Raw genomic sequence first — 13,529 nt, 5'->3', positions numbered from 1 at the left:
GGGGGGCCGAATCCCTGCAATAGGGTGAGCTCCCGTTGCTTGGTCCCTGCTCCTGCCAACCTAGCAGTTCGAAAGCACATCAAAGTGCAAGTAGATAAATAGGTACCGCTCTGGTGGGAAGGTAAACGGCGTTTCTGTGCGCTGCTCTGGTTCGCCAGAAGCGGCTTAGTCATGCTGGCCACATGACCCAGAAGCTGTACGCCGGCTCCCTTGGCCAATAAAGCAAGATGAGCGCCGCAACCCCAGAGTTGGCCACGACTGGACCTAATGGTCAGGGGTCCCTTTACCTATGTATGTGTGTGTGTGTGTGTGTGTGTGTGTGTGTGTGTGTGTGTTTTATATAGGTTTTAATTGTGTTGCAGATTGCTTCCGGATCCTTCAACATGACACGATTCATAAATAACAAGATTCATAAATAACAATCATCATCATGATCTGTTTGAATATAAGCCAGGCGCTGAGGGGCGGAAAAAAACCCTACAAGCTCCAGTTCATAATTACAAATAGTATATTGTAAGACTGTAGTACATAACGCTTGAGCTGTATGAGTCATACAGATAAATTGATGTTAAATGAAATGCAGTAACCAAACAGCCTCCAGAGGGGAAGAAAAAAAAGAAAGGAACAGCCTCTCCAACTTCTCAGGGTATTTTCACATCTCCGAGAAGTGACTTTTCCTTGTCGGTTCCACACAGAGAGCATTTTGGCTGAGTGCCCCACAAGCAATATTCAATATTGACCACATTCCTGGAGACCCATTGAAAAGGAAGCTCTCAAGGATGCAGTCAATAGCATATTGGAGGGAGCGAGAGGAGGGGCAAGCGGTTTACAGTACCCTTTTTTTTAAAAAAGGAACTTTGTTGTGGGCTTACCCTCATGTCAAATTTAATAGGATGCGTTTTTACACTTCAGTAGTAGCCAGCAAGTTTCATCCCCACCCACAGCCCCTCGGCCCAGCAGACCAAAATTCCTACCAGCTTTAGTTAACAACACCCACAACCCCTCAGGTGCGACTAAAATCTTTTGCAAGGGAGCCGTGTACAAAGATAGCCGAAAGCCGCTTTGGAATGAATGATGCCTCTTTTCACTTCCAGAGGCGTTCGGAAAGACAACAGGCTTGCTGCCTGGATTTGAGGTCTTTTGAGTCGTCCAGGCTGCAAAAAGTACGGAAAGGTTCTGGGTTTATATTGCCCTTCCCAACACGGAAGGGTTCGGTCCCCCTTACCTCTCCTGTCACCACCACCAAAAGCAAGTTAAGACATGAGCTGCCTCAGTAGGAAATACAGCAAGCCGCTAAACCCAGCAGCTGCTGTGAGGGCCAGGAGCCGCACCAGGAGGAAGTCCATGGAGTCCTCCAACGAGGAGTGCAGCTTCAAGACCTGCTTCCTCGTGGTCTCAACGTCTCTCGAGTTGTCGATGACATGGCCGGCCAGCTTGACCTTTTGGTCCAGGGGCAGCTGGGCGGCAATGCGCGCTTCGGCCTCCACCTGGGTCAACCTGTTCCGTTGCATCAGGCGGGACAACTGGCTCTGTGGGTCACTTGGTAAAAGAAGGGAAGAGGAACTGAGCTCAGGGAGAAAGTCAGAAAGGGCTGTGTGTGTGTGTAACCCCCCCTCCCATCTACCGTATTTTTCGCCCTATAAGACGCACTTTTTTCCCTTCTAAAAAGTAAGGAGAGTGAATGCAGGCTGCACAGCTATCCCAGAAGCCAGAACAGCAAGAGGGATTGCTGCACAGCGATCCCATTTATTGTTCTGGCTTCTGGGATTTAGAATATTTTTTTTCTTGTTTTCCTCCTCCAAAAACTAGGTGCGTCTTATGGTCTGGTGCATCTTATAGAGCGAAAAATACAGTGTCTAGTCAAAGCCTGCTGCTCTTACACACTCCAGCACGGCTAAGACATGGAAAAGCAGGGAGATACTATGGCCACATACACACCATATGTATGGGATGCGGGTGGTCTAAACCAGTGAGCCTCTTGGGATTGCTGATCAGAAGGTCGGCGGTTCGAATCCCCGCAACAGGGTGAGCTCCCGCCGCTCTGTCCCAGCTCCTGCCAACCTAGCAGTTCAAAAGCACACCAGTGCAAGTAGATAAATAGGTACCGCAGTGGCAGGAAGCTAAACGGCATTTTCGTGCGCTCTGGTTTCCATCACGGTGTTCCGTTGCGCCAGAAGCGGTTGAGTCCTGCTGGCCACATGACCCGGAAAGCTGTCTGTGGACGAACGCCAGCTCCCTCAGCCTGAAAGCGAGATGAGCACCGCAGCCCCATAGTCACCTTTGACTGGACTTAACCGTCCAGGGGTCCTTTACCTTTTTTCTTTTTACCTTGCTACCTTTATGCCCTCCTCTTGGTTTCCAACGGTCATCTAGCAGGAAAAATGATATGCTGGAAACAGACTGGTCCAGCTAGCAATTGTTAACAGTCCAGGGGTCCTTTACCATATATATATATTTAAAGTCTTATGATACCATTTTAAACACTCACGGCTCCCCCCCCCAAAAAAAAATCTGGGAGCTGTACTTTGCTGAGAGGTCCAGAGGGTGGCAACATGAGAATGGGCCTTTTCTGCAGTGGCTCCCCATTTGTGGAATGCTTCGCCTGGCGCCTTCATTATATAGCTTTAGGCGCCAGAAGAAAATGTTCCTCTTCAACCAGGCCTTTGGCCGATTAATATTCTACAGACTTTTAAATGTGTCTGTTATTGTTTTGCTGCTTTGGTTTAATTATTTACTTGCGTTTTATCTTGTAGTTTATTCTGTGAACTGCCCTGAGATCTGTTGATGAGTGGCAGTACAGTGGTGCCTCGCAAGACGAAAAGAATCCGTTCCGCGAGTCTCTTCGTCTTGCGGTTTTTTCGTCTTGCAAAGCAAGCCCATTGACAGCTTAGCGGATTAGAGCTATTAGCGGCTTAGTGGCTTTTAGCGGCTTAGCGGATAAGCGGCTTAGAAAAAGGGGGGGAAAGGAAAAAAAACCCGCAGGAACTCACAAGACATTTTCGTCTTGCGAAGCAAGCCCATAGGAAATTCGTTTTGCGAAGCACCTCCAAAACGGAAAACTCTTTCGTCTAGCGAGTTTTCCGTCTTGCGAGGCATTCGTCTTGCGGGGCACCACTGTATATAGTATATATATATATGTATGTATGTGTGTGTGTGTATATATATATATATATATATGTGTGTGTGTGTGTGTGTGTATATTAAAAAAAACACTGGATGCCTCACACAGCTACAATTCTCAAGAGTTCCCTGTGAAGAGGGGTTGACCGTTAAAACAGTCAGCAGTGTAGCTCTGTGAGAGGAACAAGGGCCACCCCTAATAACTCTCTGCACCCTTTAACAAACTACAGCTCCCAGAATACTTTGGGAGAAGCCACAACTGTTTCAAGCGGTGTCATAGTACTTTAGGGTGTGAACGTGGCCTATGAAGAGATCTGTGGGAAGGGTCATGGCCAAGCAGAGTGGGCTCAGTTGTCAAGGCTGACTTCTGAGGGGTGAAGGACAAGGACCTCAGCCAGCAAATCTGCTCAGGAAAAAGTAAACACACACACACACACACACAGACACAAAAACCTGTCAAAGGATAGGTAAAGGTAAAGGGACCCCGACCATTAGGTCCAGTCATGGCCGACTCTGGGGTTGCGGCGCTCATCTCGCTTTATTGGCCGAGGGAGCCGCCGTACAGCTTCCGGGTCATGTGGCCAGCATGACTAAGCCGCTTCTGGCGAACCAGAGCAGCGCACAGATACGCCGTTTACCTTCCCACCGGAGCGGTACCTATTCATCTACTTGCACTTTGACGGGCTTTCAAACTGCTAGGTTGGCAGGAGCAGGGACTGAGCAACGGGAGCTCACCCCGTCGCGGGGATTCGAACCGCCGACCTTCTGACCCTCTGTGGTTTAACAGGAACAGCTAATTAATTCCCTGAAGAGATACGTTTACCTTCTCCATCTAACTCGAGGATGGGACACCTCAGGCTTGGGGGCAAAAAGCAGCCCTCAGGGGCCTCTCCCTCTGGAATTTGGGTCTCTTCCTAGCCACACACCCCTCTTCCCAGGCCATCCCCATCACTGGTTCTGCTTTGCATGTTTCGTGATTGTTCCTGTGTGGCAGGACCAGATCCTTAAACTCTGATAATGCCCGTTGCTTGACACGTGTGTGTCTGTGTGTGTGTGTGTGTATGTGTGTGCGCGTGCGCGCGCAGACACTAGCCTGTTACACAAAGGTAAGAGTTGCATTTGTTGCTCTGGTCACTTTTGGCTCTATCCTCACCCATCAGAGGCTTGTGGCCTCTGAAAGATTATCCAGACAGGAATGTGGCCCCTACAAAATAAACTTTTTATACAACTCTGTTCACAGGTTTGCAGGAGCTCCAACCCATTCCAAGGGTCAGTCCATTCGGAAGTGCAACAATATTCAGTGTGGCCATTACAGTACTGCCCTTGAAAATGCTGCAGAAACAGAGTTTGGAATCTGTCAAGTGCATTTTGCACCTGGCTATCGGCCACCTGCGACCAGGTAAAGATGCCTGGGCACCAGGATGGTTCCTGATGTCTCCCGCCATATGGAGGTGTATGCCTGGAGAACCTTGGATCTTGCCTGTTTTCACACACTTGTAGAATTCTATTTGTTATGTTTTATCTGCACAGATTTTGAGTCTGCCCCCAAAATGGCAAGTACGCATTTCATTCTGGCGACTGTAACCCTGGTTTTAAGGAGCAATTTGGCTCCTAGCTTATATATCTGAGTTTCTAACACTGTACAGTAGTCGTACTTTGTTTTTCAAACAGCTTAGTTCTCAAACGTTTTAGGTCCCGGATGCCGCAAACCTGGAAGTGACTGTTCCGGTTTGCGAACTGTTTTTGGAAGCCGAACGTCTGACGGGGCTTCCTGCAGCCAATCAGAAGCCGCGCTTTGGTTTCCGAACATTTTGGAAGTCGAATGGACTTCCAGAATGGATTCTGTTCAACTTCCAAAGTACGACTGTACGAGCAACCAGTTATAATGGATTCGGTTCATCTGAATGGTCACGTGGAAATCCCATGTAAGCAGAGCTTGGACGGCCATCTGTCATGTATGATCTAGTTGAGATTCCTGCATTGCAGGGGGTTAGGCTAGATGACTCTAGTCTAAATTCTATGATTCCTGACTTAGTTCAGGAGCCAATGCATTCCAATGGGCATCCTCTGTCCTTTGATCCGCCAGACTGACTGGCGCTTTTGTATTGTGACATAACGACATTGTTCCCTGTAATATCCTTACCAGTACACGAGAACAGTGTGCTTCATGAACTTGATCAGCGTGTTGGTTTCAAAAAGGAGTGGGATATCGAGGATCACATACCGATGGCCTGTGGAAGGGAGGAGGGAGGTGAATTTTGTATCGCAAACGTTGTAGAAACTGCAAGCATTCATTCCACACACAAACACACACAAAAAAAACTGCACAAGGAGTTTTGTGTAAAGCACTGCAAATTCAAGAATGTGTGTGATTTCATCCCCTTGTCAGATTCTAGAGTAAAATTTGGGTGGCTCCCTGCCTGAAATTGAAAGTGGAATTTTACAGTTGCAATCAGAACAAAGAGCGAGATTTCTTCAGAATAACTCTGAGTCAACGAAGCCAGAAGGCCTCATATGGACATAATATTGGATAAAGAATTAACGGAACAACTGACGGAAATTAAAACCTCACACAGGAGAAGAAAGGAAAACTTCACCTGCGAATTTACAAATTATTATATGTGTTAATGTGAACTGAAGTTAACTTTTGTAGCTGTGGTATTTCGTTTGAGCAAGAGTCTGGAGGCAGAATTAAAGGGAATCAGACCCTGGGAAGCCCCACAACATTTATAATTGGCTATGTAATTGATTTGTATTTGAATTGGTAACCACAGAGCCTAGGGCTTGCCGATCAGAAGGTTGGCAGTTCAAATCCCCATAACGGGGTGAGCTCCCGTTGCTCGGTCCCTGCTCCTGCCAGCCTAGCAGTTCGAAAGCTCGTCAAAGTGCAAGTAGATAAATAGGTACCGCTCTGGTGGGAAGGTAAACGGCGTTTCTGTGCGCTGCTCTGGTTCGCCAGAAGCAGCTTAGTCATGCTGGCCACATGACCCGGACGCTGTACACTGGCTCCCTCGGCCAATAAAGCGAGATGAGCACTGCAACCCCAGAGTCGGCCACGTCTGGACCTAATGGTCAGGGGTCCCTTTACCTTTATTTCATGTTAATATAATATGGCGCATATTGGATTTTTGTAATTGAAAATTAATAAAAATTATTAGCAACAACAATATTGGACCAGGTTCCATTTACCGAACAAGGCACCGGGATGTCATTTTTTTGACCAGGGAACGCTCCCCTCCTCTGGCTTCATGTGGCAAACTCCTTCAGAAGCACAGGGAAGTTCCCGCATTATAGTGCGCAGTTCAGAGGAGGAGCCGCTTTTATAATATTGCCACTAATTTGAATGACGGGAGTTGAATTACTCCAATTACCTTAATTTGCAGAAAAGTCTAGGTCTTCTGAAGAACAAAGCTTTGAAGATCACCAGTGAGGCTATTTTCCCAGTTCCCTAAATGCTTTCCCCTCTCATCTAAGGGGGTTATATTGGCCTTAGAAACTGGAAAACAGAGAGCTCTGGCTCTCCCTCCCACCCTGTCTGCTTTCAATGAGTTCCTCCTTGTGAGGAGACCCTTCTCTGCTACCCTGAGACCTCCAAAGCAGCCGGAGATATTATCAGGCCCTTGATTAGACAGATTTGTCAGCTGTATTTGTTACAGTTATCAGAGGAATGAAAGGGAATAGAGAGACGGTGCAGAAATCCCAGCTGTCAAACCATTCTTTTACCTTATCGAGTTCAAAAAGAGCTTTTATAAGAGCGCCCGGGAAAAGTGGGGAGGGGGGCTGGGGGTGCGTGCGAGCATTTCTGAAGGTGTGACATTATGCACAATACTTCCCAAAGACTCTTTTGTGTGTGCTCTTTAAAGGCAACGTTAAGGGAGCAAAAATGCAAAGGGCAAGGATAAAGAAGGAAGGATTCTCAGGATGTAAGCAGTGAATGGATGAGCGCAAACACGGCACAAAGGAAGCAGCTCAGAGGCCTTTTTACAGTCCGTCCCCTCTTGGCCGGCAAAGAAAAATAAAATAAAATCCAGGGCAAAGGGAGACGATGCAGCTTTTGTCAGTGTGTATCGATGCCCCGAGGATTCCGCAAAGTAAAATAAAAATAAAAATCAACCTCACCAGTAGCTTACCCAGCATAAAGTATTTCAAAATCTGTTTTACCATCTCCTTCTGTATCTCAGGGTGAGTGATGGAATTCAGCAGCCGACGCTTTTCGGGCTGAGAGAAAACTATGCTTCCCAGAGCTTCGCGGTTGATCTCGCCGCTCTCCAGGAGAATTTCGGTGCCAAAGGAATGCACAATGCGCTGGTATGCCAGGAAGTGTGGCTGGACCACTGAGGAAAGATGGGTTAACATTAAGACTCCACCAGAGTTGCTTTCAATTTTTTGTCAGGGGTAGCACTGGGAAACTTGATCAGAGCCAAGGGGGACAGCAGAGACAAACCGCAAGTTGAGAAGTGTTGCTTGCGATAAGACAGTTTGTGTCAGTTCCTACATATGCTCATTCATGAATCCAATCTGTCCCAGTTCCCCGTTAATTTGCAAATTTTGTTTTTGGAAAACCCGCAGGAACATTTGTATTTTAAAAATGCTTTCTACCACAAAATGCATATTTAAATATGCACTGCGTCTCGACGTATGCGTTTCTATCCTAATATGTGCATTTATCTGAAGCTGAGGCTCCAATACTTTGGCCACCTCATGAGAAGAGAAGACTCCCTGGAAAAGACCCTGATGTTGGGAAAGATTGAGGGCACAAGGAGAAGGGGACGACAGAGGACGAGATGGTTGGACAGTGTTCTCAAAGCTACCAGCATGAGTTTGACCAAACTGCAGGAGCCAGTGGAAGACAGGAGTGCCTGGCGTGCTCTGGTCCATGGGGTCACGAAGAGTCGGACACGACTAAACGACTAAACAACAACATGTGCATTTATAACGCATACTGAGTCTTTTCATTTCTTGAGCCGAGAAATTTGGAGATGTGTGAAATCTGACAGATAACCACATTCTGAGCTGCACATTAGTCCAGCAATTGCAGATCGGCTGGCATCAGAATCCACAGCAGCCCTAGCTTCAACTGGCCCAAACTATTTGCAGAGGTCCTCCAACTAGCAATAAGACAGGTTCCAAGTGCTGTCAACGGAGGGATGAGACGAACACAGCTTCTCTTCCTCGCAAGCAGAAAGCCACATGAGCTTTCCCAATCTTTCTGCAGTTAGATCTCCTGCCTCCAGCAGCAATCCACAGGCTAACAAACAAGTGCACAAGATCTGCTCTATCGGAACAGACCAGTAGATCAGCATTCTGTCTTTCTAGCAGCAGTGAGTCAAATAAGTTTAGAAGCTCACAAGCATATTACATTACAGTTCCATGATTTAAAACTCCCGACGTAGTTTTATTTTGCTCCTCGAAAGGCAATTGGTGGAGGGGATGGGGGGCTGAGTTTTCGTCGCACCTACAGGTACAGAATTTCTGCAAAGATAGTTTTTCTAGGTCAACAGCGCCTCTCAGGGGTGTGTGGGTGTGTGTTGAGATCAGGGCTGCAGCAGTTAAGCCAGGCTTCCTCAACCTCGGCCCTCCAGACGTTTTTGGCCTACATCTCCCCTGATCCCTAGCTAGCAGGACCAGTGGTCAGGAATGATGGGAATTGTAGTCTCAAAACATCTGGAGGGCCAAGGTTGTGGAAGCCTGGCTTAAGCTATGGGTAGGTAACCTAAGGCCCGGGGGCTGGATCCGGCGCAATCGCCTTCTAAATCCAGCCCACGGACAGTCCGGGAATCAGCGTGTTTTTACATGAGTAGAATGTGTCCTTTTATTTAAAATGCATCTCTGGGTTATTTGTGGGGTATAGGAATTCGTTCATTTTTTTTCTTCAAAATATAGTCCGGCCCACAATATGGTCTGAAGGACAGTGGAACAGCCCCCTGCTGAAAAAGTTTGCTGACCCCTGGCTTAAGCAAAGAATTAAGCCCAGTTCCCCAGTGCTGCTGGGGACACGGGTGGCGCTGTGGGTTAAACCACAGAACCTAGGACTTGCCGATCAGAAGGTCGGCGGTTCGAATCCCATCGATGGGTTGAGCTCCCGTTGCTTGGTCCCTGCTCCCACCAACCTAGCAGTTTGAGAGCACGTCAAAGTGCAAGTAGATAAATAGGTACCGCTCCAGCGGGAAGGTAAACGGTGTTTCCGTGCACTGCTCTGGTTCGCCAGAAGCGGCTTAGTCATGCTGGCCACATGACCTGGAAGCTGTACGGCGGCTCCCTCAGCCAATAAAGCGAGATGAGCGCCACAACCCCAGAGTCGGCCATGACTGGACCTAATGGTCAGGGGCCCCTTTACATTTACCTTTTCCCCAGTGCTGCAGGCCTAATCCAAATTAACCCTCTATTCTTCCTCAGCAGTTTCTCTTTGAGGAAGAAAACCAGTATGTGGGTAGGCCCCAAGACAACTGGAAGACTGTATGGCAAGCGGCATTGGCCTGGAATCTATTTAGTCTCATTTTTATCCCACAAATGGATCCAGGCCGAGAACCCAAGAGTAGACCCAACAACAACTCCCTTGGGGATCCTGGAGGATCTATTGCCTCTGGCCAGCAGTCCACTGGCGAACAAAAGTGCATCTTCTGTTCACCCTCATACTAAGCAGCACAAGCTAGCTCACCTTGTCGGGCTATAACATCAGCATCAATGACAGCGCAGCCCAGTTCCCGCAGCATAGCAACCACTGTACTTTTTCCTGACGCAATGCCACCTGTCAGTCCTACCAGAAACATCTTGCCCTGGATGGAAAAGAAAAAATAACATTAAGTGACAAAATAAATGTAAAACTCAGCTTGTGGTCATTTGTAAACTTGGTTCTGAAAAGCTTAAATTTTTCCCTCAACCCACCTCGCCACCTAACATCCTATCAGGGTGGATATGATTTAAATCAAATCAGTAAGACTTGATTTAAATCATTTTTTAATAGAAAGACTCATTCTTGCTGGTATAATCTTAATATTTACAACCAGATGGAGGTTTCATTTTTGGAATAATACATTTTCAGAGTACTGTAGTTTTTACAGTTATATCAAAAATTACTGATTTGGTTATACTATTAGAAATACATAGACAGATAATTATGAAATTATTGTGAGATTTGTAAGTTAACTGTTTATATTTGGACAACTTTTCTGCTGTACTTTACTGGAAGGAGAAAAATAATCATGTCCTTAATAACAATTTAAGCAATCTCTTTAACTAAAACAATAACATTATAGCATATGTATCCATGTTTGTTAACTGATGTGGTTAAACTTTTTTAAAAAACAAAAACTTAGACTGAGTTTTATACACATGAAAAACTTAAAACAAATCCTTATTTCCTGATTAAAGGCCTTTGGTCTACAATGTAACTTAAACAGAAAACTATCTTTAGAAAGATTTTTCCTCCAAAAGCATTTTATTTTAAAAATCTGATTTAAATTAAAAAATCTGATTTATTTTTTTAAAAAAACCCGATTTTTAAATTTTATTTTTAAAAAATCATTGATTTTTATCCATCTTATCTGGAATTTAGATGTTTAAAAAATCACAAAGGGGAGAAAATAATCACTATATTTTTGAGTTGCTCCCTATCATTACAAGAAAAATAAAAACACAAAAAACCAACAATACATTTAAATGCAATTCAACCAGTATATCTGTAGTATTAAAACAGCAGCATGCATGACCAATAAAGCACACGTTTAAATGTCATTTGAAAGAGGTAGAAGTTCAAAGCCTTTCAATACTGAGACAGCCAATGACAGATCCCTTGGGAGTGAGTTCCATAAGGAAGGGACCATCCCTTCTCCTCATGGCTGTCCAATTAAATGGATCATAAAGGTGAGCCACTGAGTAGGGCCCCCATTGCTGGTGTTAATCCAGGAGAAGCTTCATATGGACACAGGCAGTCCTTTATTTAATAACTTAACTCGGAACCATTTAGAGTTTCAAAGGTCAAAACCCAAGCTCTCTCAAGGCAAATATGAAAGATTAGGGGGATTGGTCAATGGGCATGGAGTTAAATCACCAGGTTAACATTTTCTGGTTTCTTCCACATAATGTAAAAAACAACACCTCTGTAACAAGCAGAAATATTACCTAAGGATTAGCATTGAATCGTAGAGTTGGAAGGGACTGTGAGGGTCATCTAGTTCAGGCCCCTGCAATGCATTAATCTTTTGCCATTTCATCAACGGCTACTTCTACAAAGGTAGCAAAAAACCAATACTCTTCCATTAGAGTAGGATTGTGAATTTTGTGGCCAATTTTGTGGTGGTGGCAGCGACAGGAAATCTTATTTTGGGAGTGTGATGGTGTGTGTCTATAGTGAAATCTATAGTGTTTTAAAATTTGAAACTGCCATGGGCTGAAGGAAGGTATATGATTTGAAGTTTCAAAATATACCGTAATAATACCTTTATAAAAATAATAATACTTTTATTGTCAATATACAACCTGAGTACAATGAAATTAACCGAGCCTCCCCCCCCCCACTCAATCTCATTGCACTCTGTCAGCTTGTCGCACAATACACCAACCCCAAAAGTCAGTTCACTATCTTATTTTCCGTTCAGCAGCCTAACAGCCCAAAGATAGAAACTGTTTTTTAGCCTGTTGGTATGACTGATTCTATATCTCCTGCCGGAGAGTAGAAGATTAAAGAGGTGCTGGCTGGGGTGTGAATCATCCCTGAGATTTTTTCTCACTCTCCTAAGGCATAGATCCCTTGCGATGTCATCCAGTGGGCTCAGGGACAGCCCATTATATGATGTGCTGTGTTCACCACCCTCTGTAAAGTCTTTTTGTCCGTGGCTGTCAAGCCAACGTACCACACTATGATACAATATGAGAGGACACTTTCTATTGTGGACCGGTAGAAGGAGGTCATCAATTGTTGTTTAACATTGTTCTTTCGCAAGACCCCGAGGAAATGGAGTCTCTTCCTAACCACCTAAGTTACATTGTTTTTCCAAGTGAGGTCTTCACTAAGGTAAACTCCCAAGAATGTAAAGGAAGAGACTATCTCCACACAATCCCCCCCCCCTCCATATACAACAGGGCTAGTTCCCCTCACTTCCTCTGAAAGTCCAACACCATCTCCTTTGTCTTACTAATATTTAGGTGCAAGTTATGCTCTAGGCGGGTGGCACTGTGGGTTAAACCACAGAGCCTAGGGCTTGCCGATCAGAAGGTTGGCGGTTCGAATCCCCGCGATTGCTCAGTCCCTGCTCCTGCCAACCTAGGAGTTCGAAAGCACGTCAAAGTGCAAGTAGATAAATAGGTACCGCTCCTTCAGGAAGGTAAACGACGTTTCCATGCGCTGCTCTGGTTCGCCAGAAGTGGCTTAGTCATGGTGGCCACATGACCCGGAAGCTGTACGCCGGCTCCCTCGGCCAATAAAGCGAGATGAGCGCTGCAACCCCAGAGTCGGCCACGACTGGACCTAATGGTCAGGGGTCCCTTTACCTTTATTCTCTAGGCACCATGTAGATACTTTTTGAACCTCCCCCTGTATGCTGATTCATCTCCACCTGTAATTAGACCCATTATGGTAGTATCATCTGCAAACTTAATAATTTGCAGTAGATGGATTTCAGGGCAAAGCCAGAGACCCTGTGTTTTTAAAGAAGGGTTCAGGGGAACCCTTAGGTCCTAACAAGAGCATGTCTCAGCCCCTCTGCAATACGTTACTGTGTCCCACCTCCAGTATCTCATAGTATCCCAGCTTAACATTACTAATCAGTACAGACTTTGCATTTGAAATCTGTGGCTCTTAAAAGAGAGAGAGACAGCAAAAACTGGCAATAAGTTGTTTAACTTTGGAAAGGCAGGGTTGGAATTTTGCAAAACGGAGATTCCTCCAGAGAAACCGGGAGAAAACAAATATAATTCACTGCTGTCTTCTGCCACAGCTGTGGAGCCCCCTGCCACCTACACCTCCAAAATTTCTATTTTAAAAAAAGAGAGAGAGAAAGAAGCGCTGAAGGATAGAACTGTCTGGCTACCCTGGAATCCCTTCCACTTAATCTCAGAGGCGCTGTGACTTGACTGCGGTGGCTCAACAGCGAACGCGGCGCGGGAACTCTGCACGTTCTCAGAAACCCTCGGTACGCCGCGCAGGAAATAAACCCGAACAAGCTTGTTCTCCCATGGGATATGCCTACCCTCCCAGCCCTCGGGTTCAGCGAAGGAAGGGTCCCGATCCTCGCGAAAACATCCCGCACTCACCAGTTCGGTTCCGCCACCAAATGCTGACTGAGACCTTTCCCCCCCCCCTCGTCGGCTTCACCCGTGTCCAAGTTTTCCGACTTCCTATTGGCAGAGGGAAGTCACGCCGGGAAGCCCAACCAATCGCTGCCACCGAGGCTGGGCTCTCCTTCCCCAAG

At 46.0% G+C, this 13,529-nt stretch overlaps 1 protein-coding gene across 1 annotated transcript; it reads right to left on the bottom strand.

The window, feature by feature from the left end:
* Nucleotides 1-332: 332 nt before the first annotated feature.
* On the bottom strand, nucleotides 333-13,508 carry DCAKD (dephospho-CoA kinase domain containing). Its single transcript, XM_081838256.1, has 5 exons — nucleotides 13,372-13,508; nucleotides 9,779-9,896; nucleotides 7,251-7,454; nucleotides 5,264-5,351; nucleotides 333-1,539 (listed from the first exon to the last, which is right to left on the bottom strand). Exons 2-5 carry the CDS (start codon nucleotides 9,888-9,890, stop codon nucleotides 1,254-1,256), a joined length of 690 nt encoding a protein of 229 aa, XP_081694382.1. The 5' UTR covers nucleotides 9,891-9,896; nucleotides 13,372-13,508; the 3' UTR covers nucleotides 333-1,253.
* Nucleotides 13,509-13,529: the final 21 nt, after the last annotated feature.

Source organism: Podarcis erhardii, assembly GCF_964252035.2.
Source record: "Podarcis erhardii genome assembly, chromosome: 13".
NCBI classification, from domain to species: domain Eukaryota; kingdom Metazoa; phylum Chordata; class Lepidosauria; order Squamata; family Lacertidae; genus Podarcis; species Podarcis erhardii.
Note: the sequence above shows the minus strand (reverse complement) of the source record. Positions and strands in the feature narration are given on the sequence as shown.